The following is a 27,041-nucleotide window of genomic DNA, read 5'->3' on the forward strand; positions in this document are numbered from 1 at the left end:
TATATACTTATAGCACTTTTTCCCCCTTAATTATTTAAGTGGCACTTTTTCTCCCTGAATTGTTTAAGTGGACATATTTACCCTTAAAATAAATATTTAAAGTAAATATTTCATTTATTTTTATTCTCTAACAAATTATTACTATAATTTGGTTCAAACCAAATAGATACTATAACAACCAAACTAAAATATTTCAATTACAATTTATAATCAAAACGCGATATTTAGAGTTTATTAAAATCGCGGACCGGAATGGCCGGTTCATGTTCCGAACTGAAAAAATAAAATTTTAAAATAAAGACGGTTCAAAATTGCGAACTGGATCCGGAATCACCAGTTCACGGTTCATGATCCAGTTTTTTTTTTTTTATTCTTAAATTTAATAAATTGAAATCCAAATATTGGGTTCTAGATTTGAATCATAACTGAAAACTTTTAATTCGATTGCTATAGTGTCTGGTTCAGTTCGAACTGAACCGTGGTAATCGCTATATATACGCAATAATTTGTTGGAGAAGTAAAATAAATAAAATGTTTACTTTAAGGGTAGAAATGTCAATTTAATATATTAGGGGGAAAAACCACCACTTTTAAAATAATTGAGGGAGCTAATGTGCTTACATAAATAATTGAGGGGGAAAAAGTGCTATAAGTATATAACTTAGGGGGGAAAAACGCCATTTTCCCTAATTGGCTAATAGGATGATTTCGCGTTTCTGTGTTGTTATTAAGGTTGATTTTACGTTTTGTATTAAGGATTGATTTAATTTAAATAATTTAATTAAGGATGATTGAATTTAATTTAGGATAATTTAATTTAATTAAGGACGATTATTTGTAATATTAAATATATAGGCTGATTTAATTTAAATGATTTAATTAAGGATGATTTAATTTAATTAAGAATGATCTAATTTAATTAAGAATGATTATTTGTAATACCTAATATATAGGCTGATTTAATTTAAATGATTTAATTTAATTAAGGATGATCATTTGTAATACTAAATATATATAGGGTGATTTAATTTAAATAATTTAATTTAATTAAAATACTATACTAGAATAACGAATAATAATAATAACAATAATAATAATAATAATAATAATAATAATAATAATAATAATAATAGTAACCAATATTTTTTTTACTCAACATGTTAAATTACATGAATTACATGAATTTATTTATAAATTGGCTAATTCGTTATTATAGTATTATATTATTATTATTATTATTATTATTATTATTATTATTATTATTATTATTACTATTATTATAATTAATATTATTATAGTAAATAGTAATTATAGTAATAATAATTCGTTAAGGCTAATAGGATGCATGATTCCGTGTTTCTGTATGTGAAAAATTTGTTCTATATGTGAATTATTATTACTATAATAATTACTATAATCTATATATCTATCTATATATGTAATAATAATAGTAACTAATATTATATTCTTCTTTTACTCAACATGTTAAATTACATGAATTACATGAATCTATTTATAAATTAATATGAATACAATAAATGTTTTCACATTTTGAGAGAAAATTTTTAGAAATTACATGAATCTATTTATAAATTAATATGAATAAAATAAATGTTTTCACATTTGGAGGGAAAAATTTTGAGAATTACATGAATCTATTTATAAATTAGTATGAATACAATAAATGTTTTCACATTTGGAGGGAAATTTTTTTAGAATTACATGAATCTATTTATAAATTAATATGAATACAATAAATGTTTTCACATTAGGAGGGAAATTTTTGGGACAATTATTTTGCTTTTATATATATATATATATATATATATATATATATATATATATATATAGAGAGAGAGAGAGATATAGAGAAGAGATAGAGATAATATATATAGAGATATTACTATTACTATTATTATTATTATTATTATTATTATTATTATTATTATTATTATTGTTATTATTGTTATTATTGTTATTATTATTATTATTATTCTTATTATTATTATTATTATTCTTATTCTTATTATTATTATTATTATTATTATTATTATTATTATTATTATTATTATTATTATTATTATTATTATTATTAGGCACAAGTGTCAAATAGACACATCTACTACTGCGAAGTGCTCAATTCCCACCACGAACTAAATTAAGTGTCAAATAAGCCTATTTATCAGCTAAATTTGTTCAATTGACATTTTTTACAGGTTGCCTATCTAATTATTAAAAATAAATAAATAAATTGAATAAAAAATTAATTAAAAAAAAAAAAAGAATACCAGCCACCGGCCGTGGCTGATATTTTTTTTAAATTTTTAATTTTATTTATTTATTTATTTTTAATAATTAAATAGGCAACCTGCTAGCAACATGGGAAAAATGTCAATCGAACAAATTTAGCTAGTAGATAGGTCTATCTGACACTTAATTTAATTCGTGGTGAAATTTGAACACTTCACAATAATAGATAGGTCTATTTGACACTTGTGCCTTATTATTATTATAGTAAATAGTAATAATAATTCGTTAAGGCTAATGTGATGCATGATTTCGCGTTTCTGTATGTGAAAAATGCGTTCTTTATGTGAATTATTATTACTATAATAATTATAATTTATACATATATATATATATATATATATATATATATATATATATAATATTCTTCTTTTACTCAACATGTTAAATTACATGAATTTATTTTTTTTGAATGTATGCGTTCTTTATGTGAATTATTATTACTATAATAATTATAATTTATACATATATATATATATATATATATATATATATATATATAATATTCTTCTTTTACTCAACATGTTAAATTACATGAATTTATTTTTTTTGAATGTTACTGGCCCTATTACAACATGTTAAATTACATGAATTTATTTTTTTTGAATGTTACTGGCCCTATTACATTGTAGTATGTGAATTTATTTTTTTTGAATGTTACTGGCCCTATTACATTGTAGTATGTGAATTTATTTTTTTTACTTTCTCAACCTACTGAAACACAAAGAACCAATAACGCCTCCACTGAGGCTTAAACTCACAACCTTCCAAATGGAAGTCCAACCCGGATACCATTAGACCACATAGTCCTGGTACGCGAATCTATTTATAAATTAATATGAATACAATAAATATTTTTATATTTAGAGGGAAAATTTTTAGAACAATTATTTTGCTTTAATATATATAGAGATAGAGATAGAGATTTTTGTTCTGCTCCTTTTGTCTAGACTTTATTCAAAATTATAGGACCTCATTACAATACTCATATATAAAGATGTAAAATTATGTATAGAATGCGTAAGGAAGATTTTGCTTAAAGATGGAAAACAAATTAGACCAATTGGAAAAGGTAATGAATATTAATAATTCACTCAAAATTAAATATGATCCCCAGATATAATTCACCGGACACTGATATTTAAAATATCTAAAGTTTCAGCACTGTACATCTATACATTGATTATTAATTTTGGGCAATTATTTGATCAAATTCAAGCAACGATAACATTAGAAAATACAATCCATCCAACTCAATTCATCAATTGCGTTATATAATATTCGATATAATAATTTATATAATTATATATCGATCTAAATATTTTTAAAATATTTTAACAAATTCATTCCGTGCATCGCACGGAGACAAATACTAATTTATTTATAATAGTATGAGAATCAAAAGTGAAATTTTCTCAAAACAAAAGTAAAACTTGTTAGGATAAGCTTGAAAATTAGTCCATCCAGTTCCAGGTAAGGTATAGTTGTTCCGTGTGCGACATTTTCACATGTTTCCCTCTTCCGTAGGTTTAATTCCAAAACCTCTCCTCCCCTCTAAAGCAACCAAAACCCAATTTCACACTCATACGTTAAATACATTATACATACATATATACATACACTCCATTACTGTTGCAGGATTATTTCTTCATTTTCGCGCCATTTCTCATTCTTTGTCTCAGGTTTTCTTCTCTTCTTAATCTAAGTTTTTGGAGCTTCGAATGATGATGGCGGTAGAGGACGCGACGGAGATAGCCTTCTTCGATGTGGAGACGACGATCCCGACCCGACCCGGGCAGGGCTTCGCGCTCCTGGAGTTCGGAGGGATACTGGTTTGCCCCAGGAAGCTCGTCGAGCTGGAAAGCTACTCCACTCTGATCCGACCCGCTGATCCCTCCCTCATCACCACGCTCTCTGTTCGCTGCAATGGCATTACCAAAGACGCCGTCGCTTCTGCCCCTGCTTTCGCCGATATCGCCGACAAAGTCTACGATTTCCTCCACGGTAATCCCCTCCCCCTCTCCGCCCAATTTCCTAGCGTGTGCCTAAATGAGGTTCTTAAATTTAAGCTGATAAATGTTTGAGTTTGGTGAAGCTGCTGATATCAGTTAAGCTAGTCCTTGTGGTTTGATTTCTTTCCGTAAGGAAGGTATCAGGTTCGAGTCCCATTCCAAATCAGGGTTTGCATGATTTGTTGAATAGATATTATAGATAGTTTAGAGTGTATAAGTCTTTAATTGATACTGATTTTAGAATTTGGATGAAAGTGTAGTGGTTTGAGTCTTTGACGGTAGTCTTTAACGTGTTGATATGAGTGTCTGATCGTGTCATTTGATGTTCTGTTTTGTGATTTGGAAGTCTCTCTGGCGCTTATGTGTTTGTGATATTCAAGTCTTTTTGTATTATATTTTAATCTATTGGTTATTTGCATAGGGAGAATATGGGCTGGGCATAATATACTGAAGTTTGATTGTCCACGAATTCGGGAAGCATTTGCTGCTATAGATAGGCCAGCACCAGAGCCTAAGGGAACAATGGACTCACTTGTGTTGTTGACTCAGAGGTTTGGCAGGAGAGCGGGTAACATGAAGGTATAATAATATTTCTCCATCTTGACGCCAAAACTGTAAGCAATTTATTTTGATTTGGTTAAAGGAAACTTCTGGCTTACACCGTATTTGGATGAATAGATATGTATTCAGTCTATCAAAAGCTCAAAATTAGCTTATTGTAAATCCTTTGTTTTTGACAAGCTGAAGTACATGTTGTTGCTATTAAAAATGCATTCATCTCCTTGTCTAATTGAAGTTGTACCTCCCTAGTTGCTTGATCTGGGTTAGGATATGAAAAGTGGCCTTCTGGGTACCAAAGGCCTAATAGAAATTGGAATTTCTTATATTGAGATACTTTGTTAATGGTAAGACCACAAATTTTAAAAATTTTAGCACTTGTACTTATGTGCTTTAATACACATGAAAACACCTCATGTAGCTACTAAATTGAGAGTTATTTTTAACATCAAATTTGATTAGTTATTATTTGCCAAAAACTGCCATGCATATTCCTTACAGAGGTTTCAATTAAGTTACTTTTCCCTCATTTTCATCTGGATGAACTTCAAGTATTTGTATTTTTGGATCTTAAATCAAATCTAACTCAAGAGTTCCATCTTGTTCAAATGCTGATTTACCTTTATCCTAATTGCAGATGGCCACTCTTGCTACTTATTTTGGTCTTGGAGAACAAACCCATAGGTGAGAGTGCATTCTTGCTCCTGAATATGATCTGTGTTTGGTTTATATATTTTTGTAGTGTGTACACATGTATCATAAGAATTTTTATCTTTTTCATTTACATTTTCATTTGACCTATGAGAGTGTGATTAGGGTGTCCAAGATTTATTCTTTGGGACACAGTTCATATTAGTGTATAACGTAGATGAAGAATAGTCGTTCTGATATTGCGTCACTTACCTCTTTATATCCTCAGTTGGATCTGTTAAACAGATTACCCTCCTATCTTGTTAATTTTTTGTTGGCATATGGAAAATCTGCAAATGCCATTTACCTTTCACAATGAAGAAAATTAAAATAACTGGTCTGTCTGAGCGCATATAACATTGACAGATTGTTGCTTCTCCTTTGTTATCACATGCTGTTCTATATAACTGGTAGATCTATGCTTTCACTAAAGTTTTTGTTGCTATATTTCAGGAGCTTAGATGATGTTCGGATGAATTTTGAAGTGCTCAAGTGCTGTGCAACTGTCCTGTTTTTGGTATTTTTTTTTCTTACCTCAAACTTCAATTATTAGTTCTGGAACATGGTCTTGTAGATTATTAGACTGAGATCTCTGAAATGTTGCTTACCTGCAGGAATCCAGCCTCCTTGACAATTCTCCAGAAAATACTTGGGTTTCACCTAATAGTACAACAAGAAGTCGTAGCAATGGCAAAGCTTCTATGGAAGGAGCAGGCTTGAATCCAAACACACCTTCTTCAAGTCTGATGATAGGAAATGTTTCACCTAATAGTACAACAAGGAATCATAGCAATGACAAAGCTTCTCTTGAAGGAGCAGGCTTGAATCCAAACACACCTTCTTCAAGTCTGATGATAGGAAATGTTTCACCTAATACTACAACAAGAAATCATAGCAATGGCAAAGCTTCTCTGGGGGGAGCAGACTTGAATGCAATCACATCTTCTTCGAGTCTGATGATAGAAAATGGGATCCCACCAATGGAAAACCGCAGTACCAAAAACCGTAGAATGTTATCATCTACGACTTTAGGCAGGATTGAAGACCTTTCGGATCATGTTGAATCTGTTGCTGCCAGGCCAGACCCTTTCAATATGGGCCCACTCAGTGATGAAATGGAAAAAGAATTCCTCGAGTCAGATGACATGGATGAAGAAGAATCTGATTCACCTTCACAAGTGTCTTCTACAGCAACTGAAAGTGTGGGTTCCAGTAGTTGCACCTTCTTAGAACCAGATGAGATCTCAATGCCTTCTATATCTGTTGCCCTTGCCCCATCCTCCTATTATGGAATGCAAAAGATAAAAATATTGCATAATCATGCCGAGTTACAAATTTGTTGTAAACGCATGAAAGTGCGCTTTGGAATTAGCACTAAATTTCTTGGCCCTGCTGGTCGCCCAAGGTTGAGCTTTGTTGTGAATGCATCAGAAAGCCTATGTCGGATCCTGGATGCGATTGATAAACACGCTCAGAATCTGTCTGTGGATTCCGGTAGCAGCTCTGAGTGGAGGCCTCTAGTAACCAGAAAGCCTGGTTTCATGAAATTCCCTACTATCCGGTTTAAGTAAGTTACTCCTTTCTTTCATTCCTTCATTATATATGTGCGAAATAATGCTAATAGTAAATGTTTGCTATCCTCTTTCTATAACTAGTTAAACTTTTGAGATAGAACTTGTCAATAAGTGCTACTTAATAAGTTAAAAACTTTTGAGTAAGCTCTTTTCAGCTTATTCTCTTAAGCAACTCGAAATAGCATATGAAGATATGGTAAAATAAAGCTTTCAAAAGCCATATGCTTCTTTTCACAAGCCTATCCAAACACAGTAAAATGTTAGAGTAAGTTCTTTAGAAGTGGTGGTGGATAAGCTGAAAATAGGCTCATGCAAACTAGACCTACTCACCTACATGTAAAGATGCATAAATTTCTTAATTTTTCACCCAACATTTTTCTCTGCATCTGTGCATTCAAAGGCATATGGTTAACTTAATTGACTCCCTTTCCTTATGTTATTAGTTTAGTCTAATCTCATGTTTGAGCTACTTAAATGCTGCATTTTTGCTGGTCTCACTCTTTTCAAGTTTTTGTTTCGTTGCCTACCGTAAACTAACCAGTGTGCCACATCAAGTTTAATGCTTCTTAGAATGCACGCACCCCTTGCTTCGAGTATACAAAGAAAACACACATGTTTCTAATCCTTTCTTGCATTTTACGTAAAATATATGCAGCATACCCACTGTAGTAAATGGCGATACCGTGCACTGGGCTACAGAGATATATCAGAAAGAAGCTTCAAACACGCAAAAGCTTGTGTTTAGCAGATTTGATGTTGAAGAGCTGGATGCCTTGATCACTACAGGAACTTGTGTGGATGCCTACATCTCCTTGGATGCATATGACTATCAACAAAATGCCGGTATCCGGTTAGTGGCAAATAAGTTGATCCTGCATTGTAACTGAGAGATTTGGTGCCCAAGAGCATGCCAATTGAGATATTAGATGCCCAATTCACTTGGTTATTGTAATTTCTGAACTGAAATAGGGGGTTGATTCATGTTGTTGTAATTGACTATAGCCATGATTATTTTTTTTTTTCTTTTTATTTGATTATCAATGTAATAAACAAGCAAGTCTGACTATAGGTTGATATCACATACTAAAATTCAAATGGTCAAAACTTCATCCTTTAGAGCTTATTCCCCATTTGGTCCTTTGAATATAATAGCATTTTTATTTTATTTTTTTGTTCTCAAATATTTTATTAGTCTAAAATATCCTCAAATACAATAATATGTTGTTGTTTAAGTAACATAAGCACCGATTTCGTGGTGCCCAAGTCAAGAGCTTAACTCTATTACAAAAATTAATTTCAACTCAAGTCAAGATCTTAATTCTATTACAAAAAAAGAAGTTAAATCCATTTTTGGTCCTATATTTATTGCTCGTTGGACACATTTTATTCATTTTTATTATTTTTGCCCAGACTTAATAAAAGTTGGACAGTTTTAGTCCACAGTCTAAATTGATGTTAAGCCTCCATGAGATTGAATGTCATTTTTGTCTTTTTCAGTGCTATTCTTCAGAGTCTCTATTTTTAAGTTGACCGGGTTGTTCTTCACCATTTGCAGACCCAAGCCATCTTCCCATTGAAAAAGAGGGGTGGTATGTCTCATGGAGATCACACATCGCAGACTCAAGCCATCTTCCATTTGCAGACCCAAGCCACGGCGATCCCACATCTCAGAGAGCAAGAATGGTGTTAGAGATCACGACTGGGCTCCGCGGCGTCGGCACAAGTTGGAGGAAAATTTCTGCCAGTTGTTGGGAGCGGATGCGGAACTGAAATAGATGGCGGTGAGCTCAGTGAGCACAAGGACTTGATTGGGCGAGCCGACAAGGACGAAGCCGTGGCGGCACCAAGCGGAGCCGAGCTCAGTGAGCACAAGGACTTGATTGGGCGAGCCGACGAGGACGAAACCATGGTGGCACCAAGCGGAGCCAAGCTGAGGCAGGACCTTGTAATCGCGGAGGAGAGGGTTACAGACGGCGAGAGTCTTGGTATTGTGGTTGTGGGGTGGCGGGGTTAGGTTCTAGGTAGGGTTTTTGGCCCAGAGGTAGATCTAGAGGAGGTCGTGGGAGGAAGTAATTGGGTAGTGAGAGCGGAAGGGGAGGAAAGAGAGAGGGAATCGGAACTAGTGGCTGAGGGATGTGTCGAAAACGTGGAGGAAGATCAGCCGCCTTCGCCACCATGAGAGTGGCGGTGGGAGGGGCGGAGTGCGAGGAGGGAGAGAGGCGGTTGGTGAGCAGCGATTAGGTGGAGGAAAGGCGGAGAAGACAAAGATGCTTTGAAGGCTTTGCAGACAACAATTAACCTCCATCAAGAATTATTAGCCATAATAATCATCACTTTCTATAATCGTCATTAGCCAAACTCAACATTACCACCATCAATAAGCTTCTACTGCCAAGCTTCGCCGGGAAAACAGGGAAGGGTGGCTGAGCGCAGCTGCGGCGATGGCGGCAAAGCACAAGCAACCACCAGCCAAACCACCCCTCCCTCCATCATCTCTTCTCTCAACGTTGACAAATAGCAAGGGAACCGGCGACGAAGCGGCAGATCTGGCGAACCTCCATGGGCTCCGGCGAACAGCAGCAATAGCAGATTGGCAGTGTGGTTGGGTTCACCTCGACAGCAGCAGCAGAATCGATGACAAGCCTTGGCGTGAAGATGTTGATGGTGAAGCTCCGAACTTGAAGGCTGATGAAAAAATTGACATGAAATGACGGAATTGCCTTTCTACTTCACAGCTGCTTAACGCCAAAAGTTACGTTGGGCTAAAAGTGTCCAACTTTTATAAAGTCTGGACAAAATGTGGCAAAATTAATAAAAGCGGGCAAAATATGTCCAATGCACAATAAATGTAGGACCAAAAGTGAATTTAACTCATTACTATAATTAATTCAAGAGTTGAGGTCTGACTCAAATTTAAGTATCACTTTATAATTTTGATAAAATTTTTTAGAAGTGATGTAAGATCGTATATTGGAATTAGACTAGTTAGTCATATACTTTCATATTTACTCCTTGGTTTGCGTCTTTCACTCATCCAAGGTCGCCAATGTGTTGGCTTGGACCCTCTACTTAAGAGACATCCTCAACTAGTTTAAAACTACCAAGTGAAAGACAACTTGCATAACACTAATTTGGAGTATCCATGCTAACAAGGATGAGTACCCCCTCTTGGACTATCTTTATCCCTTAAATTCTCACTTTAAAAAATAAATCATACCTCGGTATCAACATATTTACAATTCACTATGTTTTCTTTAATCCCTTCAGAATATAATAATAATAATAATAATAATAATAATAATTATTATTATTATTATTATTATTATTATTATTATTATTATTATAAAACAAGGACATTGCGAGATAGTTTCCCACTTCAATTTGTTGTGTGATTTTAATACTCTTTTTCTCTCGCCTATTCGCGAATCTTCTCCCTTTCGTTCTAGGGTTTTCCGCCGTTTTCTGGTTATTCATGGCTGCTGTTAACAACGATGATGTAGCGAGTTTGTGTGCAAATCTGACGTTAGCCGACGTCGACGATGAAGAAGTCTTGCAGGAGGTTCCGAATGTCCAGGTGGATGATCGGAGCAGTGAAACAAGTTACTACGCTGTTGGGAGGGTTGTAACGAACAAGCCGGTTAAGTTTCTTTTCTTCCAGGATACTATGGCGGCTGTGTGGCAGCCAGCGATGGGCGTTACTATGCGTCAGCTCCAGCCACAACGTTTTCTAATTCTATTCTACCACGAGTCTGATCTTACCAGAGTCCTTGCCGATGGGCCATGGACATATGAGTAGAGTCTAGTCGTCATGCGGAGGCTAGAGTCGGGTAGTGAACTGGAGACAGTTTCTCTGGACCATGCTGATTTTTGGGTGCAAATTCACGCACTCCCTGCTGGCTAATGTTCAGTTGGTGTTGTCTCGGCCATTGGTTCTTTCTTGGGAGCCCTAGTCGAAACAGATGAGAAGAATTTTGGAGGATCGATGAGGGCATATTACCGGGTACGTGTGAACATTGACATCACGAGACCGATAAAGAAGCAGATGAAGCTTAAGAAGGATAATGGGGCATGGGCGTTTGTTGACTTCCGTTATGAGAGACTGCCCACCTTCTGCTTTATTTGCAGGATCATCGGCCACGGGGATAGAGTATGCCCTAAGTTGGCACTCGGGTTTGATATGAAGGCAGAGAAGCCTTATGGTGCATGGTTACGAGCTGGTTCACGTCGGAATCTGCCAACAGTCGGGCAGGGATGGGTAGCGCCGGAGATGGACTCTGAACGGAAAGAGTGGAGGGCTCCGGGTTTTGCTGTTAATGAATCTCCGGAAGTTGATGGAAGCACTGAGGCTACGCCGGCAGTTGTGGTGGGCGAAGCAAAGAGGAAGCAGGTGGAGGCAGACAGTTCTTCCGATATTGGGAGTAGGAGTGACATGGATTGTGATACACAGGATCCAAAAAACGGGCAAAAGGCGGGACTTGCAATGCAAGCCCGCCTAGAATTATGAGTCTCCTAACATGGAATTGTCGTGGGTTTGGCAACCCAACGGCAATTCAAGTGCTGGCGGATCATGTCCGCACGAAGAGGCCGAAGGTGGTTTTCTTGATTGAAACTTTCGTGGATAAGCAGAGGATGGAAGTGATACGTGTGCAGTTGGGGTTTGATAATTTATTTGCAGTTGATGCAGTTAGACATACGGGGGGTTAGCATTGTTGTGGTCTAGTATGGTTGATTTGCAAATACAGTCTTTTACAAGCAATTTCATTGATGCAACACTGGCCCTGGATGTAGGAAGTCCAACATGGCGGTTTACTGGGTATTATGGCTACCCGGAGACAACAAGGAGAAGGGAGGCTTGGCAGTTGTTACGACAGTTAGGCGGACAGAATACTATGCCGTGGGTGATTATGGGTGATAGTACTAATGTCCACGTGTAAGCGGTGTACGTACTGTATATAAAATGAAGGTATGAATAAGAAGAAGTATATTTATTAAAAGGGTGACCTAATTCAATCTAGATGACCACTTCGAGGGCCGACTGACTGCGGTCGGGCAGCTCTGTAAGTAGCCTATAGATCGTTCCAAAAGTCCCATTCTCCTCATCCGCCGTGGATATTTATAGCCTCTCGCCGGAAATAGCCTCCGGCCTATCGGCATGTGTTACACGCAGCCTCCACTTTATTAAAAGCACTCCCATATAGAGCAAAGGTATGGCGGTCGAGCATAACATTGGTCGGGAAAGGAATTATCCGGTCGAACCCGAGCGTCCCCAAAAAAAATCATTCACAAAGCTGCTCGGACGAACGGTACCGACCGACTCCTCATTACAACGCTCGGGCAAAGGGAACGAACCGTATAAAAAGGGATAAGAACCTAGGTCAGTCGGGATATATCCTACCAATAGGGGATTTCAACGATCTCATGCATCAATTGGAGAAGCGAGGGCGAGCTCCCCATCCACCGTGGAAAATTAATGGTTTTCGAGAAGCGGTTGCCGACTGTGGGCTGGAGTACTTCCCGTTCAGTGGTCACCAGTTTACTTGGGTACGTTCTCGTGGTATGAGTAATATGGTTGAGGAGAAGCTAGACAGGATTCTAGTGACGGAAAATTGGCTATCTATGTTCGAGGGGGCTACTGCATGCTCTTTGGTAAGTCCTTACAGTGATCATCTACCCTTGTTGGTAACCCCGATTTTTACTGTGCATTCTGGTCGTAGAAAGCGTTTTTTGTTTGACAATATGTGGTTGCGGGAGGATAAATGCCGGGAGATAGTTGCACATACATGGGATAGAACGGTGGGGTTTGATGTGTTAGCACAAATTGAGTCCTGCAGCCGAGATATATGGCGTTGGGGGAAGGTGTATAACAGAGAGTTTGCCCGGAAAATTGAAGTTTGTAAGAGCAGGATGGATCTTTTGAGGATCCGCCGAGATGAGGATAGCATGGTGGAGTATGGTAATACTGAACATGAACTATTGTATCTGCTAGAGCAGCATCATCAATATTGGAAGCAACGGGCGAAGGAGCACTGGTATAGAGGGGGTGATGTGAACAGTAAGTTTTTTCCATAACTCGGTTAAAACCACGAAGCGCCGGAACAGGATCACAAAGTTAAAAGATGATCATGAAATTTGGGTGGAAAGGGAGGATCAAGTCAGTCAGGTTATGATGAGTTATTTCCAGGATCTGTTCGCTACAGACCAGGGAGATATGACAGACGTGCTAGAATATGTGGCAGCTAGGATCACTTAGTTGGATAATGATGCCCTGCTAAGTCCCGTTAGTTTGGAGGAGGTGCGAGCGGCAGTCTTTCAGATGCATCCTGACAAGTAGAGCCGTCAAAATGGGTTTAGCCCGTCGGGCTTTCCCGCCCCGCCTGCCAAAAGGGCGGGGGAGCTCGTGTTTTTGAAGCCCGTTTTAAAAACGGACTTTTTTGCCCGCCCCGCTTAGCCCGTGGGCTTGGCGGGACGGGCTAGCCCGCCTCTTTCTTTCTTTTTTTTTTTTTAGTTATATATATATATATATATATATATATATATATATATATATATATATATATATATATGTAGTGTCGGTTATTCGGTAACCGCGATAAATAACTGAATAGTCGAATAATCGAATTTTTTTTTGCCTTATAACCGATAATCGATCGATAACGAAAATTATCGGTCGGTTCGGTTATCAGTTTTTCGGTGATTATACTTACCCCTATTGGTGTCATTGTTGTCATAATGTGATGAACGAATTTATGTTATTTTCTTATGAATAAGTGTTTTAAGTAGATAGCAATTAAGTTATTAACATAGTCACATTAGAGTTTAGATTTTATGGACAATTCACACATGATTTAAAAAAAAAAAAAAAAAAAAAAAAAACAGGCGGGCTTTGGCAGGGCCCGCGGGCCTAAGGTGGGGCGGGGTAGGCTGCCCCTACCTAGGCCCGTATTCTTGGCGGTCTTTTTAGCCCGCCCCGCCAGCTCGTATTGACAGCTCTACTGACAAGTCCCCTGGGCCTGATGGCTTTGGACCGGGGTTTTTTCAGCAGTATTGGGACATAGTAGGGGAAGCAGTTACTATTTTTTGTCGTGAGTTCTTTCAGACTACTACACTACCGACCAAGGCTAATGCTACGTACATTGTACTCATACCCAAGAAGGTGAACCCGGAGACCATGAAGGATTTAAGGTCAATTGCATTGTGTAACGTGGTCTATAAGATTGCTGCCAAAGTCTGTGCTAATAGGCTGAAGCATCTACTGGATAAGTTGATTTCACTAGCTCAGAGTGCTTTTATCCCGGGTCGGTTGATAACAGATAATATAATGATAGCTTATGAAGCCCATCATTATCTGCGAAGGAAAACTCAGGGAAGGGATGGGGTGGTTGCCTTGAAGGTGGACATGAGCAAGGCCTATGATCAGGTGGAATGGGGTTTCTTGGAGGCCTTGATGGAGAAAATGGGGTCTGTGAGACATTGGATAGACATCCTCATGGAGATAGTTCGTTCAGTGCAATACCATATTTTACATGAGCACCAGCAGTTAGGGCCTATAGTCCCGGGCCGTGTTCTACTGCAAGGGGATCTGTTGTCACCGTACCTCTTCCTTTTGGTTACAGAGGGTCTGAGTGTGCTAATTGACAGGCAAATGAGCTCAGGTAATTTACATGGGATCCGGGTTGCTCGGGGAGCTCCACCAATATCACACCTTCTTTTCGCCGACGACTGCTTCTTGTTCTTCTGGGCCAATCCGCAAGAGAGTGACTGTATGCGGGTGTCCTGGATACCTATTCGAAAGCATTGGGCAAGCAGATAAATTTTGATAAGTCCATGGCATGTTTTAGTGCGAATGTGGGTCACACTACCCGAAGTCAGGTGTGTGGGACGCTCGGAGTTGCAGAAGGAGACGCTACTAGGAAGTACCTAGGCCTACCATCGCTAGTTGGAAGGAGGAAGAAACAGATTCTGGGCTTTTTGAAGGACCGAATTTTGGCTAAGGTACGGAGTTGGAACGCAAAGTTCCTCTCACGGGCAGGCCGAGAGGTCTTGTTGAAAAATGTAATCCAGGCAATGTCATTTTATGCAATGATGGTCTTTCTTTTACCCCTGGGCCTGTGTAAGGAGATCGAAACTCTGATGAATGAGTACTGGTGGACGGGGTCAGTAGGGAATGGCAAGGGCATGAGATGGAGGTCGTGGGGTGGTTTGGCAACTCTGAAATCAGTAGGTGGGATGGGTTTTCGGAAACTGTGAGAGATGAATTTGGCACTTCTTAGTAAGCAGGCTTGGAGACTAATCACCAAACCAAGCTCCCTAACAGCAAGGGTTTATAAGGCCAGATACTATGATAATTGTTCCTATTTTGATGCAGCTCCGGGGAGTAACCCGTCCTATATTTGGAGGAGGCTCTTGGAGGTACAACCTGTGCTACGAGATGGATGCAGGCGTAGTATTGGGAATGGCAATGACACATCGATAGGAAGGCATGCATGGCTACCCGTAGCAGAAGGGGCGTATGTCCAAACCCCTCTAAGTGAAGCACTTGTTGAAGCCCCGGTTTCAAGTCTTTTTAATGCGCAAGGTACAGGTTGGGATATGGCTCGCATTTTCCATATTTTTTACCCGAGGGATGCAAATTTGATTATGAACATCCCCATTTCCCTGCGTAAACCACAGGACTCGTGGTATTGGTACTACGACCAGAAGGGAAGATATACAGTCAAATCGTGTTATAAGCATTTGACTGAAATGCTACATGATGAACGTCCATGGTCCCGTATCTGGAATTTGGATGTGCCACCGAAAGTAAAGCATTTTTGCTGGCAGTTGGGTTCCTCTTACTTGCCTACGAGAGATGCCTTACAGACTAAAACATCCATTGTGCTTGTTATGTCATATGTGCAGGGGACAACCTGAGTCAGCAGGCCATATTTTTGCACAATGTCCGGAGGCCGTTGTATTTGGAGCATTTTAGGCATACCATCGGTTGGAGTTGTCAATGGTAACATCACTGATTGGTTCTTTGGTTTAATTAAAGTCTTGCATGGTGAATATTTTGCTCAGTTTACCATGGCCTGTTGGGGAATCTGGTGTAGTAGGAACGAACATGTTTGGCAAGGGGTGGTGTTTGACATGGATGTAATGCTACGCATGGCTATAAACTTCTGGCAGAATTGGCAGCACGCGAATGTGACGCAACAAACTGGGAATCCTTGCACTGGGGATGATAGATGGTCACGGCCAGCGGTTGGGAGGCTGAAGCTCAATACAGATGCTGCTCTAAACACATCAACGAGTTCTATGGGCTTGGGTTGGGTGCCGCGGGATCATGATGGCACATTCATGGCTGCGAAGAATATGCGATTAACAAGTGTCTTCACTGTTAATGAGGCTGAGGCAGTCAGTTTACGTGAAGCTCTGAGTTGGATTAAGGATACTGGAATGGGCAATATTGATGTAGAAATGGACTCCCAAACTGTTTTTTATTCCCTTACATCTTCCTCTTTTAATTCTTCGTTTGGTCTTTTAGTAGAGGATATTAAAGAATTGGCATCACTCATACACGATGTGCAATTCCGTTTTGTTAGACGATCTGCGAATTGTGCCGCCCACACTGTTGCCAGGGAGGTCTTTTCAGAGTCAGGTTGTGGAGAGTTGTTAGATGCCCCTCCAATGTTCCTTGAAAATTGTCTTTCACATGATTTAATTTTTTTTTTTTTTACATCAGGTAGGAGGGTTGAGCCCGAAAGATTACATGCGCCTGGGAAACGTTGCTCCCAGTTTATCTTGTCTAACTAAAGAATCAACACTCGGAGGCGCTTCGGCGATGACTCGGAAGCCAATCTGATGGTCAAGCGTCGCCTTTGCCAGATGATCTGCCACTTGGTTACCTTCTCTTAACACATGCACAAACTCAACCTTCTGGAAGAAGGTGATCAAGTTCAAACATCTCCAGATAACATTACACTCTGCTTCGTCTCCTCCGTTAGCCCTGCCTAGCTTATCAATCAGGCTTTTGGAGTCGCATTCAACCACGAGGTTGGAAACCCCACAGACTTTTGCCATGTGAAAACCATGATAAATCCCCCATGCCTCTGCCTCCAGCGGTTGGCACCGGCTAATGTTTGCCGTGAAACCTCGTATCCAGTCTCCATGCTCATCTCTGATCAAACCTCTGCAGCCTGCCATGCCATTCTTGTTACAGCTGCCATCCACGTTAAGCTTCAGTCATCCACTCGGTGGCTTCGTCCAGCCAATATGTGCGATTGTTTCTAGGTTTCGTCCGATCTCAGGATTTAAGTGTTTCTCGAATGCGGCCTTCACCTCCACGTCGTACATCGTGAGCCACTCTAACTTGCTAGCCAACGGCAAGTGTTTTTGATTAAACACTCCTTCGTTTCTCCATCGCCAAATCCACCAAAGGCGAGCGCAGAACATCGACGGCCAGTTGTCATTGAACCCTAGCCTTGCTTCTCCCTTGATGTTGACTAAGAGCCATTGCCTCCAAAGTAAAGTTGACAGGTGACTGAGAGTTCTTCTAGGCAACGTGGAATTCCAAACCGCCTTCGCTGCTGGGCAACCTCTGAAGAGGTGGTCTAAGTTCTTTACCTGACCTACACAAACAAAACAGAAAGGGTCATTAGTTAGGTGTCGCTTGGTTCGTTCTGCATTTGTGAGAATTTTTCGGTGTCGGACTAGCCAGAGGAACATGCAGAGCCTAGCCGGCACGCGTATCCGCCAAATTGTATGCCAATCCTCATCTTCACTGTTATTAGGACCTTTCACGAGTGTGCTGTACATAGATTGGATCGAGAACTTCCCGCTCAGGTCAAGCTCCCAGCTTATTCTATCTTCCACACTGTCCATAGTTAGAACATATCCAGGTAGCTTCTCCTGCGCGTCAACTGGAAGAGCATTCGCCAACGCTTCCCACTTCCAGCCTCGAGCCTCATCCCAATATTCCCTTACCGTCGCATAGAGCTCGGGCAGGGGGAGCAGTACTTTGAGTTGGCTGTAAAGCGGTTCCGGACTAAGCCACTTATCCATCCAGAACTTTGTGGTATTTTCGCTTCGGACGGTGCATGTCAAGCCTTTCTCCATTATTGGTCAGGCCTGCGATATTCCCCTCCAAGCATTAGAGATCCTTCGTCGGCTTTGTTGGGCCCCATGTAAGTCTCCTGTTTTCCTATACTTTGAGTTAATTGTCCGAGCCCAAAGAGTGTCAGCTTCCGTAAGCAAACGCCACCCTAGCTTGGCCATGTAGGCCGTATTCATCTCCCCTAGTCGTTTAAGTCCCAGCCCGCCGTCGTCTTTTGCTGTCGTAACCAAATCCCAATTCGCGAGGCTCATCTTGTTTTCTGTTCCATTACTAACCCATATGAATTTCCTTGTCCGTTTTTCAATCTCGTGACAGAGGCTTTTCGGTAGTAGCGTTGTCTGCATAGTATATGCCAGGATGGCATTTAAAACCGACTTTGCGAGCACAACTCGTCCCGCGAGAGACAAGGTCTTTGCTTTCCAACCCTCGAGCCTGTTAGAAATCCTGTAGAGTAGGTCCGCATGTGTTGCGCAGGTCACCCGTCCATGGATGGCTGGGACGCCCAAATATTTGCCCAGGTCCGTAGTGGGGGCTATGCCAAGATTGTGCTTTCACATGATTTAATGAATTAAGTTATTGGCTTCAAAAAATAATAACATTTATTATTAAAAGGAAAAAAAATGTACAAAAGTGTTAGAAAAGTCAACAAAAGGAATAAAAATGACAAAAAGGACCGATTGCAATTGACTTGCAATTATACTGTCAGAATAACAATTATTGTAATCTTTAAACTCTATCATATAAGATTGCACAAAGTTGCAAATTTAACAAAGTGGTAAACATCATACACAAGAAAAGTGATTTTTTGGGTATATGCATGGAGACGTTCAAGTAACACTTTTCTTAAAGGGTGCATGACTCAAGCGCCTCCAACTAACAGAAGTTAATTGACTATTCGGTCTTATCTAGAAATTGGAGTTAATACCCGATTTTACCTGGTCGGTCCTCGACTTCTAAGTCCCTGACTTTACAATTTTTACTCAATTTAATCATCTACTGTTATAATTTTGTCTTCTACGCATTGGACTTTGTGGGAGGAGAACTATTATTATATTTACAAAATATTTGTTATTCTTTTCGATCTGTAGTTCATATTTTTACTGTTTCAATTCACATTGTGAATTTTTCTTATATTTTTATATATGTGAAGTGTTGTAAAATGGGACCTATTCTCCCGTGAATAGTTGTATCGTTTACATCTCAAGAATGCAATAGAGTAAATAGAGAGACAATAATTTGTCTAGTACGTAATGTCCACATATGTTTATTTACAACACTACCCAAAAACATTACTACATCTATACATCATACTCATGCGTTGTTAAAAACCTCACTAAAAAAACTCAGGAAAAACCCTAGTTGAGGAAAAATTAACGTACATGATATATCTGCATTCATGTTACATTAAAGCAAAATTAGAGTGGCATAGCGGAAGCGTGGTGGGCCCATAACCCACAGGTTCTAGGATTGAAACCTAGCTCTAATAAGGGTTTTTTGACATTTTTTAAAATACTTCTTCCTAGATTATATATAGATTGTATTTTGCTACAAAAACAATAGTAGGGGAAGTAGCTTAAATGGTAAAGCGCCCGCTTTGTGTGTGAGAGACATGGGGTTCAATCATGTTACACTAAAGCAAAATTAGAGTGGCGCAGCGGAAGTGTGGTGGGCCCATAACCCACAAGTCCCAGGATTGAAACTTGGCTCTGATAAGAGTGTTTTGACATTTTTTTAAAATACCTCTTCCTAAATTATATATAGATTGTATTTTGACTGCAAAAATAGTAGTGAGGAAGTAGCTTAAATGGTAAAGTGCCCGCTTTGTGTGTGAGAGACATGGGGTTCAATCCCCCGCATCTTCTTTAATCATCAAGATAGGGGACGTCTGGCTAGAGTTCATTTTCTCATTGTGGCTTCAATTTTACACTGAAAAAGTGTCGTCATAATGGTAGCATTAAAAAAATCCAGAATATTTTCGTTTGACATTGTCTTGTTCATCATCGTTGTCGTCGTCGCAAGAGCGGAGCACAGAATGAGAACCATTAAATCTGACCAAGGGATAGGACTTGGATCAAAACATACGAGTTATGGGGTGGGTATTGGGTGTATGTGGATCATGAAAGAAAGAAGCTGAGTAGATAGAAGGAGAAGATAAGAGATTCAAAGATGGAGGAGGAATATCATCAATGGAGTCGAGCCGAGAGGAGGCACGCGATTGCATAGAACAAGAAAGAGATTGAGCAAAAGAAGATGGAGATAACAAAGAGTTGGGACGGTGAGAGGGGATGGATCGAGTTGGGGAAAACGACATGATGATTATTAGAGTGTGTTGGGACAACCTTAGGCTACATTAATGAAAAATTCAAGCAGCCTAAATCTATTGGTAAGTCGCCAATATTTCTTTTCTCCACTAGGTCACCAACGAGAGATGGAGATATAGCAGAGCTGTACAACTATAGAGAAGAGGATAAGTGAGGAATAAACTTATCAGATTACAATTTTACCCTCACTTTTGACAACCAACTAACAGATGAATTCTGTAAGGATTATAAAGTCTCAAGGACTTTATTGTGTAAAATTAAAAGTCGAGGACCAACTCGGTAAAATCTTCATAGTCGAGGGACCAAATCAGATATTAACTCCTAAAAATTGTGTTATTATACTCTTTGGCAACAAGGCACAAGTGTCTAAGCGATGACCTTATAGAAGGATTCATCAATCATTATACCATGAACTATTCATCATTTTCAAAAAAAAAAAAAATTGAAAGATTACCATGAACTATGATCCACCTTCTAAAGTAAATCACTAACATAAAATTCATTTTTAATATATTAAAAATTATTTTTAATACATTAAATGTTCATTTTTTGTATAATACCAAATAATAAACTTTCAGTACACAAAAAATGAAAACTTAAAAACTGAACATTAATCCATAGTTCATAGTATAATTTGCCAAGGACTTCTTATGCCACTAATCAGCTCAACATTATCAAATTTCCAAGCCTGTTTTCATTCTCAGCATAGCTTTACCACTCAAGCAGTAATCAGACATTGTAGGCAAGGCACTGATCCAAGAGAAGTATTTGATAAAGCAATTTTCAAAGATATTGACCACAATGTTCAAGTGTATAACACAAGACGAGGCATTTTACCATTATATAAGAATTGCAAACATAGAAATGCAGTTTCAAATTCCACACAAGGACACCAGAGAACCAGAAATCAAAAAAAGAAAACAACATATGTCAGCCATATCCAAAGCCTGGGACACTTCAACTAATGGCTAAGCTTGAAATAAACAATCAATATGATTGCAACCACTAGGACAGCAATGATTGAACCGATGATCCATTTGTTCCTGTTCATCCTTCTTGACATTGTGGTCAGTATCTTCTTGCTCCTGCTGATATTGTCATCCACCCCATGAAGCTGTGAATCAGAGACAAGTTGTCTTTTAATCTTATCTTTGCATTTTAGAGGAGCTAAAAACTTCACTAATGTTAGCTGGTCAAAAGAACAATTACAAATTAAAGAGAGATGGTTGACTGTTAAGACAGACCGTATCATGTGCATGCAGGAGAGACTGACGTTGTTGGTGCAGATCTTGAAGAATTGAAACTCCAAGTTCTTCGGTTTCCAGCATAACTTTCCGGCCTTCTCTGATTCTATCACTGGACTTGTTTAATCTCTCAGTTGACATCATCAACCTTTGCCTTTGATCAGCAGATACCTATACCATTGCACATAAATATTCAAATTAGTATATGTATGAAGTCAAGAATCAGTATATCAGTGCATGCATGCTGTGCTACATAACCACATTAATCCATGCCACATTTTATCCAGGAAATAAAGCAGCCCGATAGAATACAACAAATGTGAGCTTTTCATAGAGAAACTAACTTATCTTTGACAGTTATACAGCTGTTTGAAACTGACTTATCTAGTTATCTTTGACAATTAAACTGCTGTTTAAAAGAATCAAAACTAAGAATAACAACAAAGCTGATCAATTGATGTTGGAAACAAGGTCAGGGTAAATAGAGCATAAAGATTATCTTATGTGGAATGGCAATTGGCAAGCAGAATACTGTCACATGGGGGATAAAGCTTTAATTGAAACGAGTCCTTACAGAATAAAAATGAAATCATGTAAATGTATTTTAAAATTTTTTAAAAAATTAAAAAGAGCTGTTTCATGAACAAAATCATATGAGAGCATATATCATAAATGGAGAACAAGGTGATACCATCTTAGCATCTGCCATCCCAGATTCCAACAACTCATCCCTTGAGGCTTGGTTAGCATTATCTGATGTAATTCTTTTCACTTCAGTTTTCAAATTGTTCAAATCACTTTTATATTCTCTTAACTTTGCAAGAAGCATGGCTTTTGCATTTGGTGGTAAACTCCTAGCCTCAAGATCCATTTTGCGGATCTGCACAAATCAAGACAAAGACCATTGACAAAACATTGATATCGGAAGCAAAAAGAAACTGCCCACCAAAAAGATTTTCTACATTACCAATGCCTCCGCATCTTCCATTCCATTTTTTACTTCGGAAATTTTCTGCTTCTTTTGCTCTGCAATTTTTAAGAAACAAGATAGCTGCTGTTAACTGACAATAAATAAATATTGAATAACAGAATCACATTGAGAATTTTTTTAATAGGTAGAATCTCATAAAGACAATCGTAATGGAGTCTGAAACAGGAAGGTATATATGGATAGGAATTGATGCCCCATTTATGCACAACAGTTAAAATCCCACTGTCCCACATGTATCTGTTTGCATTGTCTCCCCCTTTAATCTTGTTACAAACTAATTCACTTGACAAAGTTAGAAATTCCAGCTGCAATCATTTAATACATTAGTAAGAATCATCCTGATGAGGGGATAACACAAACAATTGATAAATTCTCAAATCTTGAAGGCAGCATAGAGCTAGCAAAGTTAAAAAATAATACTCTGTAATAAATTTAAAAAAAAAAAAAAAAAAAAAAACACATGTAAGTTGCCAATCAAACCAAGTAACATCAACTTCAGCCCAAGTTTTCTGCACAGATTAGCGCCTTTTACTAATTCCAACAATCTGTTGTAAAAGCACTAAGCAAGTTCACAATTGATCATCTCAACTTGCTTTACCAACCTCAGTAACAAATTAACTCTTTGTTGGAGTGAACCAATCAATATCCATTATTTGTATGAGAATATTCTCATGTCCTAACAAAGTGGGAGTAATTATGTGTACCAATCTTCTTCTTTCCACAAAGAATTATTGCTTTTATATTGACTTCTATGCACACCATATCCAATATGGTACTATCATCCTTGATTCTAAAACATTATAGAATATCCTTTCAAAAAATCATTATAGAATACAGCTAAAATCAATTCAATTGTTATAATTCATCAAAGAATTCCAATCTAATCCATCATCACTTGAACCAATAACACATTCCACAAAAAGATCCATGAAAAGGAAAATCCATTGCAATAAAGAAAAGCTAAAACAAAAAATGAAAATTTCCCAACCTCCATCAAGGAGAGTAGCTGAGGTGCACTTCTTCGTTAAATTAGCGGAAAGCTCACAATATTGCCGTTCGTATCCTTCGAACACCTGACTCATTCTGTTAGCTAGGTTTACACTGATTACCTTCGCACCATCAGAATATACACAAAATTAGAAACCCTTCCGCAAAATCTACCTCCCAAACCAATTTTTTTAAAAAATTATTTAACATATAATTGATGAATATCAAACGAAAGAAAAAAAAATAGAAAAAAAAAATGTGATAATCGGACAACACTTTGCGATTAACGTTTATTAGGACGATGTTGCCGGAGTAAACTTTCTGGATTACGAATTAACAACAAAAACAGATCGGTATGCGATAGTACCTTGAAGTGATCGCAGGATTGCCGGAAAATTCGCCGGCCGGACGGAGATTGATCGCCTTTTGTTTTTTTTTTTTTTTTTTTGTATTCCGTTGGTCGGTTCAACGATCTAAACTGACCAGAAGTGTTTATTTTTATCGGCACTCCACCGAATAGGTGGGGCACTCCATTCCAGTTGAAAAGACATATTTGCCCTACAGATGATGACCATTCTTTTTATTTTTTATTTATTTTTTATTTTTTTTTTGAATTTTGATCATTTTATAAAAAGTTAATTCCTGCAATGGTCCTCCGACTATTATGATTTTTCAAAATTAATTCTCGACTTTTAATTTGGACATTATAGGTCCCTTGACTTTCAATTTCTTTTCAATAGTGCTCATTTCATCTATATTAATTAGAATGGGTAAATTCGTCATTCCACTTGAATATGTATTATTGATCGTATTTCTTTATCTCTATACGCGATATATATTTCTCAATCCCTTGTTTATCTCAGTCTTAGCCGTAGAGTTGTTTATCTCGTCGAAGCCCTAGAGTGTTAACCATAGATCCCCATTTGCTGAGTGATCTTATCAGCGTTCCTCTGAGATGTTTACAAGGTACAGTAGCGAAAGCTCATCATGTTCAAGAAGGCAAGAATACATATATGGTGAGTTGGTTTTCGTTCCAAATTGTCAATGTGGGCGACACTTGAAGCTTCAAACATATTGGATGAATGATAATCCTGGTAGAAGGTATTGGGAGTGCTCAATCGAAAATGTGAGTGTTTTAAGTATTGTACAGATTTTGTTTTTGTTCTAGTTGAATGTAAATTTATTTTTTTTGGTTTATTTTTATTGTGTTTTTTGTTTAATTTTTGGTATGATCAATTTTTGTTCCAGTTTTTGTGAGCAATTTTTGTTCCAGTTTAATTTTTGGTATCAGCAGGAATTTTTGTTCCAGCTTAATTCCAAAATTTTTTGAGTTAATTTTGTTTAATTCCAACATTATTTAAATTTTTAAGTTTTAAACTTTATGTTTTTGTTGTAGGGAAGGCAAATGTGTGGTTTTGTGAGGTGGTATGATCCGCCGATGTGTGCAAGGTTAAGAAGAATTATTCCTGGGCTATTGAGAAGGATCAATCGAAATGAAGAAGAGATTGCAAGACTGAAAACAAGGCTACAAGCTTGTGCTAATGTTGATGTCAAAATAAGCAATGGTGGACAGGGTAAGGTTATTAGGATATTTGGTGTCATTGTAGTATGCATTGTGTTATTTGTAGTGGCAGCAGTGAATGTACCTAGAGAAAACAAGAACCTTATGTTGGATGTTTGAACTTTAGGGCTTAGGCTTAAAAAGTGGAACTTGCTTGTAAATTTCTATGCCAAGTGTGTGAATAAGAAATCAACTTTTTGGTAGTAGTTGTGGTTATGGTAAGAAATCAACTGGACAGCAGGTTGAGTAATAACATCAGGTTCATTAGCAACCTGGACAGCAGCATGGACTTGAGGTTCATCAGCAACCTGAACAGTAGCAGCATCCTGGAGTTGAGGTTGATCAGCAGCTACTCTTCTTGACTTGGAACTTGATGTTCTTCTTCTGAACTGCAAAAAGATTATGTTGCTTACTACTGCAAATAGATTATGACTGTAATGAAATTTTTTTTTTTTTTAAAAAAGTACAATCTATCTAACCTGATTGGCAGGCCCCACAGTAGGGCATTTTGGTCATTTTCTGCTGTTATGACCTAATTATGCTGTTATGAAATTAAAAAAAAAAATACAAGCTATCTACCCAATGTTGTAGGGTATTGGCAGGCCTCACAGCAGCTTCACTACACAAGTACACTTGGGATTAGTTCTTTGTATCTCCATACAGTAGCTCCAGATCTTATTAAAGTAGTCTTCTGCCTCATGTCTTATTTCACCTTTAGCTTTGACTAAAGTCCTCCATGCTTACTTCTTACTTAGTGTGTAATGATCATTAGTGCAGACTTTTTTCTAAAAATGCATTTGTTTTCCAATCCAAATGTCCTTTAATATGTTGTTTCCATCTTTTTGCAACAATGGTAGAATTCACCATTGAATTCTTTTTAGTCCTTACACAACCATCATGTTTTTCATTTAACATAGTTATCTTCCAAAACTTATCATCTTTATCATACCTAAGGGTAACCTTCCATGGATAGCTCTCATGCTTACACTTCACCACACATCTCACTTTATCATTTTTTTTTTCATATTTCATTTCATTCCCCTCTTTGATTGCATAATTTGTTATAGCTTCTCTAAACTCCCTCTTATCTTAATCCTAATGCAAATTTAGGACAACTACCCTCAAGGTTTTGTAAATACTTTGGCCATTTGAACCCTACTGCATCACCTTCACTGCCTATCAAGCTTCCTTCATAAGAATAGTTGACTTCATTACCAAATGTAGGTTCAAATTGTTGGGGTTGGCCTTCTACATTTACTAACCCTCCATACTCTGCATTCACATCTACATTTTTTACAAATTCTTCATCATCATTCACATCTACATTAACTAAGGCATCTGAATTGTAATCCTCATCACTACCATCATATTCTTCCTCACTAGCATCAGACTCCTCTTCATTGAGAAAATGCAATACAGTTTAGAGTACAAAAAGTAGCAATGCATATGCTTTTGAGTTACCAGACAATAGATGGTCCACTTCGGACTACTTTACACTAAATGCATTAAAAAAAAAACCACAAGAATGGTCCCAGCAGATGCATAACCAGACAAACCACGTAATTTTGAAACACAAAATGGTCCCCACATGTATGTAAACGAAGCAAAATATACAACTAACACGTATACAATAGAACACAAAACAAAAGCCTTAATTTGGTCCCCACTTCTAGCATTCGTCGTAAAGCACAATATCCAACGCAC

General features: G+C 37.9%; 4 protein-coding genes and 2 long non-coding RNA genes across 8 annotated transcripts; 4 read left to right on the forward strand and 2 right to left on the reverse strand.

Moving 5' to 3' along the window:
• The first annotated feature begins 3,791 nt into the window (after window positions 1-3,791).
• Window positions 3,792-8,262, forward strand: LOC109162776 (protein NEN1-like). 2 transcript variants are annotated; one of them, XM_019311455.1, is made up of 7 exons: window positions 3,792-4,311; window positions 4,741-4,898; window positions 5,515-5,561; window positions 6,021-6,084; window positions 6,182-7,134; window positions 7,797-8,036; window positions 8,068-8,262. In XM_019311455.1, the coding sequence occupies exons 1-6, from the start codon at window positions 4,029-4,031 to the stop codon at window positions 8,026-8,028; spliced, it is 1,737 nt and encodes a 578-aa protein (XP_019167000.1). In that variant the 5' UTR covers window positions 3,792-4,028; the 3' UTR covers window positions 8,029-8,036; window positions 8,068-8,262. The 2 variants fall into 2 exon arrangements, with proteins under 2 accessions (XP_019167000.1, XP_019166999.1); XM_019311454.1 differs by having other exon boundaries at window positions 7,797-8,262.
• A 4,297-nt stretch (window positions 8,263-12,559) lies between these two features.
• Window positions 12,560-13,391, forward strand: LOC109162705. Its single transcript, XM_019311390.1, has 2 exons — window positions 12,560-13,170; window positions 13,283-13,391. Exons 1-2 carry the CDS (start codon window positions 12,560-12,562, stop codon window positions 13,389-13,391), a joined length of 720 nt encoding a protein of 239 aa, XP_019166935.1.
• A 2,813-nt stretch (window positions 13,392-16,204) lies between these two features.
• Window positions 16,205-16,866, forward strand: LOC109162706. Its single transcript, XM_019311391.1, has 2 exons — window positions 16,205-16,809; window positions 16,863-16,866. Exons 1-2 carry the CDS (start codon window positions 16,205-16,207, stop codon window positions 16,864-16,866), a joined length of 609 nt encoding a protein of 202 aa, XP_019166936.1.
• Window positions 16,867-21,346: 4,480 nt separating this feature from the next.
• LOC109162595 (vesicle transport v-SNARE 13-like) lies at window positions 21,347-24,318 on the reverse strand. Of its 2 annotated transcripts, none has more exons than XM_019311270.1 (6): window positions 24,138-24,318; window positions 23,778-23,892; window positions 22,766-22,824; window positions 22,490-22,678; window positions 21,799-21,969; window positions 21,347-21,668 (listed from the first exon to the last, which is right to left on the reverse strand). In XM_019311270.1, the coding sequence occupies exons 2-6, from the start codon at window positions 23,869-23,871 to the stop codon at window positions 21,516-21,518; spliced, it is 666 nt and encodes a 221-aa protein (XP_019166815.1). In that variant the 5' UTR covers window positions 23,872-23,892; window positions 24,138-24,318; the 3' UTR covers window positions 21,347-21,515. The 2 variants fall into 2 exon arrangements, with proteins under 2 accessions (XP_019166815.1, XP_019166814.1); XM_019311269.1 differs by having other exon boundaries at window positions 23,778-23,898; window positions 24,144-24,315.
• Window positions 22,833-23,769, reverse strand: LOC109162596. The gene is made up of 2 exons (XR_002051120.1): window positions 23,537-23,769; window positions 22,833-23,282 (listed from the first exon to the last, which is right to left on the reverse strand). It is a non-coding gene; the product is annotated as an uncharacterized LOC109162596 (long non-coding RNA).
• A 515-nt stretch (window positions 24,319-24,833) lies between the features above and the next one.
• LOC109162772 lies at window positions 24,834-25,265 on the forward strand. The gene is made up of 2 exons (XR_002051152.1): window positions 24,834-24,902; window positions 25,173-25,265. It is a non-coding gene; the product is annotated as an uncharacterized LOC109162772 (long non-coding RNA).
• The last annotated feature ends 1,776 nt before the right edge of the window (window positions 25,266-27,041 follow it).

This window comes from Ipomoea nil, unplaced genomic scaffold (assembly GCF_001879475.1).
Source record: "Ipomoea nil cultivar Tokyo-kokei standard unplaced genomic scaffold, Asagao_1.1 scaffold2957, whole genome shotgun sequence".
In the NCBI taxonomy this organism is placed as follows: Eukaryota; Viridiplantae; Streptophyta; class Magnoliopsida; order Solanales; family Convolvulaceae; genus Ipomoea; species Ipomoea nil.